The sequence below is a fragment of the Vipera ursinii genome (genome assembly GCF_947247035.1).
Source record: "Vipera ursinii genome assembly, chromosome: 7".
In the NCBI taxonomy this organism is placed as follows: domain Eukaryota; kingdom Metazoa; phylum Chordata; class Lepidosauria; order Squamata; family Viperidae; genus Vipera; species Vipera ursinii.
The window spans coordinates 59,883,629-59,890,499 of record NC_139521.1 but is presented as its reverse complement, the minus strand read 5'-3'; the positions used below and the strand labels follow the sequence as shown (position 1 = coordinate 59,890,499).

Here is a 6,871-nt window from a genome sequence, read left to right as displayed (position 1 = left end):
CCATTTTGATTATATATTTATTTTATTCTATTTTTGTGAGAAAAGCACTCACAATGTAAAAGCAGATCATAATAATAGCTGTGCTAATGCAAAATATTTATTCATGTCACATTAACCAAAGTTCACTCAACCCAATTTCTTGGGTTTGTATGGTTTCCTAAATAATAAAGTGGCCATATAGGCTATGTTTGAAGAACATACCACACATTAGATTGCATCTTGCAGATGTCAAATTTTTGAGTGCAATTAAAAGTGTTGCTGAAAGAAAAGTGCTATGTTAATTTGCAACAGATAAGGAGAGGAAATGATTGCTTTTGATTGAGATGATACAGAATTTCATATTCTAGCTGAATTTAATATATCTACTGCAGCAGCAGAGGTTAAGTTTAGAAAATTCTGTTTATGCCTTCACATGCTTCAATTCTGCATTTATGAAGGGAAACAGAACTTATAGATTAAGTTTATGTATATCAAAAGTATATATGTAAAGTTGTTGTATACCAAGTCAGATGAAAGTGGATCTGAGCAACGCCTTCTCCTTCCTTCCTTCCTTCCTTCCTTCCTTCCTTCCTTCCTTCCTTCCTTCCTTCCTTCCTTCCTTCCTTCCTGTGGATCTCAGGCCTGCAGAATACTAGCAGTTTCACTGAGGAAGATTACAATAAAGCTCAAAAACTGACATTTGCCAATTCTAGGCAAAAGCTTTCCAGAGGCTGGATTTTTAACAGGAGGTAGCAGAAAGTGAAGTTGAGTTCTCTAATATACAAAACATGAGCTACAGGTACAGTGTGCATTCTAAGCAATGTTTGACAGTTTGCAAGAACCTCTGCTTCGGGAAAGCTCAGAAGCTGTGTCAGATCTGTTCACTGAACATATTTTGTTAAATTCCCTAGAAAACACAGAGCCATTAATCCAGTCAGATATATGGCTTCTACCCTAGGGATGTCTTGGAAATCTTTAAAAGAAATCAGCTATTCTTCCAGGTCTTAAATAAAGTAGCCTGTTTGTTACATTTTATGATACCCAAAATGCGGTTTTTCTGGTTGCAAATTACCTTTTTCCTTTCTTATTGTTTCCTATCTCTTTCATATCCAGGTTCATCCTGGAGTTGGTTGCCATGTAATTCAATTGTAATAAAAATAACATCAATAACAAGAATGCCCAGTGAAGTAGGTCAGCCAGCGCTGTTATTAAATAGCCATTTACAGCAAAGTTCTTTCCTTATAATTAGAAAATGTATAGAAAATATAAAGGCATGTTTCAGCTATATGAAAAGGGGTGGTGTTGGTTGGATTTGGAGCACCTTAAAAAATCAAATTAAATCCAATCAATAGATTTTCCAGAGAATCACCTCCTAGGCAACTTCTCAAAACTCAAAAGTGCTTAGAACAGGCCAATTTACTAGGTCCACACACATATTTTCCCACAAAGGCCAGTAGTGGGTATCAATTTCAAGATGATGATGACCTGATCGTGACAATGGATTGATGTCTCCTACTTTCAGATCACCTATATTAAACAACAGGAAGAAGCACTACACAGCTGCTTTCACTTTCTTTTTGATTCATTCGATGAAGAGAGACAGCTGTTAGTCTGTGGAGTTCACAGCCTCTACTGGGAATTGAACTCATGGCGTTTTGCCCTTTAGAGGATTACACATAGCTTTGAGGTCCTTGGAGCTTGGTCGTTTTCCTGCAGACATTTCATTACCCAACTAGGTAACATCATCGTTGCTCCTGCCCTTTGAAATATCCCGAGGTGAGATTGGCTCCCACTCTTCTGACCTAAGAGCCTTAAGACCTGCCTCTGCCAGATGGCTTGGGACCCCAATGGGGGAGTATCACACTGGAGGTAGTTGATTAATTAAGAGCCAACCTTACCTCCCTCATCAGGCTCTCTCCTGTCCCAACATGTGCCTATGATTTTATTTTGATTGTACTGTCATTTTATTGAGATAGGAATATGTATTTCTGATGATTTTAATGTTTTTATGCTGTAAGATGCCAAGAGCTGCTTTGAAACAAGATGGGCTGCAAATAAGTTTAATAAATAATAATTGGTGTTATGTTAGCTACTGTGGCAATGAAGCATCTGCAAGAAAACAAGAGAACACCAAGGACCCCACAGTTCATCCCTGAGCTACAGATATTCTTTTCTCTGTACATAACATCAGTTTTAGCAGTAATCCAGGTACTGTTGCCTGCATCAAGCAATTTGTGGAACAGTGTATTGAGACACTGCCAGATTCTCACTGCCATTGGCTGACAGAGAGGTATAATGAATGCCGATTTAGCTAACATAAAAAATTTCTTTAGATTCTTTGGCTGCTTCTGCACGTTGCATAATGGTTATCTACCCTGAAAAGAAGTAGCATAATAAGAATATATGTATATACATACCACTATCACATAGTTCTTCTCTGATATTATATTCAATTATATGTGCACCATATATCCATAGTTAATTTGCAGTAGTATGTCTGGAAACAAAACGGAAGGATAAAAAGAGGGAAACAAAGTACATGTTGTACTTTGATAATAAAGGTTCATTCAGTCAAGATATTGCACAATACCATATGCAATAATATAATGGGTACGAATGCATGTTGCATGTATCAAGCTTCAGTATGGAAAGCACCACTGTCCCAATGATAGAGACTTAAAACAATTCAAAATGCCCATCCTGTATGCTCCCACTGAATTAGAAACCGATTGTGCCTTAGGAGCAGAATGTTACCACCTGGGGCATACTTTAGCCCCAAAGTAGTTTGCTTTCTTTGGTTTCATACATGTATGTGAAGCCAGGTGGTTTACAGGATCCTGGCATAATTCAATGTGCAATGAAGAGGGACATTCTGGCTGGGGTTCCTTTGCTGTGCAAAATACCAATTTAAAATCTAGTTTTTCATCCAAGCTTTGAGGTCACAACGGCAAAATGTTCCCTCCACACCCATCGTTTGCTAGGGGGGGGGGTTCCTCCGGTTTTTTTGGATTCGTTTCACCCCCTGCATCCTACCGCGGGTTCTGCGAGTAAACAGAGAATAGTTATTTTAATACTTTTTTTAAAAAAAAAGATAAAAATCATCAAGCAATTTTCTTTTCAAGAATTCCGTTGCATTCCTGTAATATCAACGTATGCTAACATTCAACCCCACCCCGGACGTCACGACCACTTCAGGCCGGCCAAAGTCAGGTGTGGCGGCGGGGCGAATACGGAAAAGCTCGCTGCCTCCCGACGTGCTGCTCGCGCACTCGCTCTCCGCTCCCGCCTTGAACGCCGCCGCCGCTGCCTTTCTCCAGCTGGAGTGCTGGCTTCCCCCCTCCTCCTCCTCTGGGTGTTGCCAAGCTTTGCGCTTCTCACGGCAGGCCTCGCCCGCGTGTAGCCAAACGCCCGAGTTCCAGATTCAACGGACGCGCCTCCCTTTTCCCCGGCCGCGGAAGCCTCTTCGCCTCGTTCCCCTTTAGGCAAAGGCGCCGTCAGGGTGGACCGGCCCGAGGCCGGGCGGCGCACGCGCCAGCCCTCCTGCCTTCGCGCAACCACCCCGGAAAATTCCCCTCTTTCTCCGCCTCCATTTGCAGCTGAGAGCCACAGCGCGGGCGCGGGCAACCCTTCGCCTCCCGGCGGCGGCGGCAGCAGCGGCGACGCGCGTGCACCCAAGCGCACCCAGAGAGCCACACGCAGCCAGGCGCGGCAGGAAAGACACGGCGCGCTCGGGCTGCCCCTGCCTGCTCCCTTCCTCCCGCGCCTCCGCCTCTGCCCTGCCCTGCGCCTCTTGGCCGCAAGCAGCTGCACTAGCCCCGCCGGGCCCCGCCTGTTTCTCCCTGGCGCGGGAGAGGCGGAGAGCAAAGCAGTCCACGAGCAGCAGCAGAAGAAGCCGCCGTCGCCGCCGCCGCCGGGAGGGGAAAAAAAGCCTCCTCGCCTTCTTTCCTTTTCCTGTGGCCGAAACATGGGTAAGTCGTCCCGAGCCAGGCAGGTCCATTTCGTTTCTCCAAGGGCTCCGTCAAGGTCCGCCGAAGCATCCCTCGAGCGTGTCCTCGCTTGCGCGGCTAGAGGGACAGCCGGCAGCCCTTTAACAGACCCGCGTTAGGGGCGGATGGGGCGGAATGGGACGGCGGCGGTGTAGCAAGTCGGGGTGTTCTTTCCCCATCGCCCCCTTGCGCGCTCTCTCTCTCTCTCTCTCTTTTTTTTAAATAAATCCTCCATGGATCAAACCTCCCCCCCCGGGGGGGGGAGTCTTGCTTGCTTCTCTCCTCCTCGCTCTTATGTCCGAGCAACGGGAGAAGGAAGCTGACTTAACTTGGAACTTCCACATCCGCACATCCCTTCGCTTTCGGATTCCGCGGGGGAGCCGGAAAAAGCGATGTGCTTTTTTCTCAGGGAAGTGTCGGCTTTTCTGGTGACGCTGCTCGGCCAGGATGTCCGTAACGGGGACAGGAGGCTGCAGGTACCATGCATGAGTGACCTTAGTAAACCCGGGGGTCGCTGAGGTGGCAGCTGCGAAGGTCTTTCCAAGACGGAAAGAAGGACAGTTGAATGGGAAAGATGTCTTGGACTTCAGGTCTTGGTCCCGCCAGCAGCGTTTAAAGGCGGAGAGCTTAACTGTAAACAAGGCACCCCAGTTTTCTAACGAGTTACCATTTCCAAATTCAATTCATTTCTAATGAATTACCATTTCCAAAATTAGTTGCCAAATTAGTTGACATAATTTTCACTGAAGTAAACTCAGTTTGGTTGTAGGTAGAAGGCTTTTGTTTCCTAAGCACTGTGGGCGTTTGTTTTCACTGTATGTTGCACTAAGTAAGGTAGCTTGCTATGCAGCCGTCTTTACAGGTTTTCTTACTAAGGCAGAAGAACGGGTTACTTCAGACAGGACAGTCTGTTATGGGCTGAAAGAAACGACTGCATTGTCATTTAGTAAAACAATTAAACTTTACTAAATGTCTTAAGGAAAAAGCTGCACTGGTCGGGGATACAACTTACTAACTCAGCATTTCCAGGCCACACTCGCCCAAAATGTCAATTGTGCTGAAGTTCCTTGGACTGTTTTACCAGTGAGCACATGATGCACCCACTTGGATCAAACTACTACTGTAAGGAGGCCTAGTCTAGATCAATGCCTGGAAGGGGATCCATCTGGTTATGGAGTATAAAGTCACCTTGAATTTCAATATAGTTGGAATTATTCAAATATACTAAGGAAAGAAATACTGCTAAGCTTGTAAGCCGCCCTGAGTCTTCGGAGAAGGGCGGGATATAAATGGAATTAAAATAAAAATAAATAAATATAATAGCTCCATGCCATTTGCTTATTTTGGGACTTATTATCTGCCCCTTTAAAGGTAAAGGTAAGGTTCCCCCGCACATGTGTGCTAGTCATTTCCGACTCTAGGGGCCGGTGCTCATCTCCGTTTCAAAGCCGAAGAGCCAGCACTTGTCCGAGGATGTCTCCGTGGTCATGTGGCCGGCATGACTAGATGCCAAAGGCGCATGGAACGCTGTTACCTTCCCACCGTAGTGGTCCCTATTTTTCTCCTTGCGTTTTTACGTGCTTTCCAACTGCTAGGTTGGCAGAAGCTGGGACGAGTAACAGGCGCTCACTCTGTTATGCGGCACTCGGGATTCAACCCGTCAAACTGCCGACCTTCTGATCGACAAGCTCAGCGTCCTAACCCACTGAGCCACCGCGTCCCTATCTGCCCCTTTACCTGTAAACATAAGTTGTCCTTTCAGGAAATATTTTGTGTTGTGTATATGTGAAAAAAAGAGGATGATTAATACAATATTATAATCTCTCATTTTAAGCAAACAGTGCCACCAAAATAATCTACCTTGAAATACCAGGACTTCGTATTTTTTTAAAAAGAAATGTGGCCTGTTCATTTCATTAATTAGTCATTGCTGTATTTTTTTTCTCCCAGGTTGAGTACTATATGCCAAACCTCTTTTTGCCTCTTTTTTCTGTTGATAGTTGAGGGTTAGTGTGACAAACAAATCGGAGCAGTCTCACTAGTGGCTTTAAGAGATGTACTAGAGGAGATTCTTAAATTTCACACCAAGAGTTCTAGAACGTTTATAGAGGGAAGCCAGTTCCTTGCATATTGTGAAAATGTTTTTTTTGCATTGCCTCACTTTGCAGCATAAAATATTATATAGCTTCTTTCGAACTCCACAAACCATCTTGCTTCTGGAGTGACTGGGAGACCTTGGCTGTCCCTATTGCTAATTTGTGCCCTGCCTCTGTTACCTCTGTACCAAGTATCTGCTGAAGGATGTTGTATGCATGTGCGCCACTCATAATTAGACAAATTAACTTGTTTTTTTTCTTTTTCTCATCCCTAACAAAATATCACCATTCAGAGAGCTAAATTGCAAATATAGGATGGGTGAGATTTTAGGACTCTTTGGCTTCTCTGGTCTGGTCTGGTCTTCCCATTTGTGTATCCATATATAAGAGAGAAATTCCAACCCTAAAGAAGCCTTGAGAGAAAGGAGGTATATTTCACCATGACTAGTAAGTAGCTGGACAACTGCCTCTCTTAATTCAGCAGGAGGGCTAGGAAGTGAAAAGAAGTGGCAAATACAAAGTTTAATTGAAATAGTGGTGATCTGCCACTATTGGAAGTCTGCAGAGAAGCTGATGTCCACAACTGAAGAAGGAAAGTGATGTCATGAAAAGAATTCAAAAAAGTGATGTCATGAAGGAGATGATAACGGCTAGGAGAGCAACAGTGTAGTTGGAAGCTGACTGCCATGTTTCCCTGAAAGTAAGACCTACCTGAAAATAAACCCTTGTTTGATTTTTGGGGGTGGGTCTAATATAAACCCTTTCCCCCAAAATAAGCCTTAATTTTGGGGTGAGGCGCATGCCTAAAAA

At 44.5% G+C, this 6,871-nt stretch overlaps 1 protein-coding gene across 3 annotated transcripts in view; it reads left to right on the top strand.

Annotated features, from left to right (window-relative positions):
- Positions 1 to 2,727: 2,727 nt before the first annotated feature.
- The window catches only part of RAP1GDS1 (Rap1 GTPase-GDP dissociation stimulator 1), a 92,036-nt gene continuing 87,892 nt past the window's right edge, over positions 2,728 to 6,871 (top strand). Inside the window, exon 1 of one of the 3 annotated variants that reach the window (XM_083367830.1) lies at positions 2,728 to 3,947. In XM_083367830.1, coding sequence (XP_083223956.1) covers positions 3,944 to 3,947 — 4 coding nt within the window. In that variant the 5' untranslated portion in view covers positions 2,728 to 3,943. The remainder of the gene's footprint in view (positions 3,948 to 6,871) is intronic. The other 2 variants (XM_083367831.1, XM_083367832.1) reach the window with 2 other exon arrangements.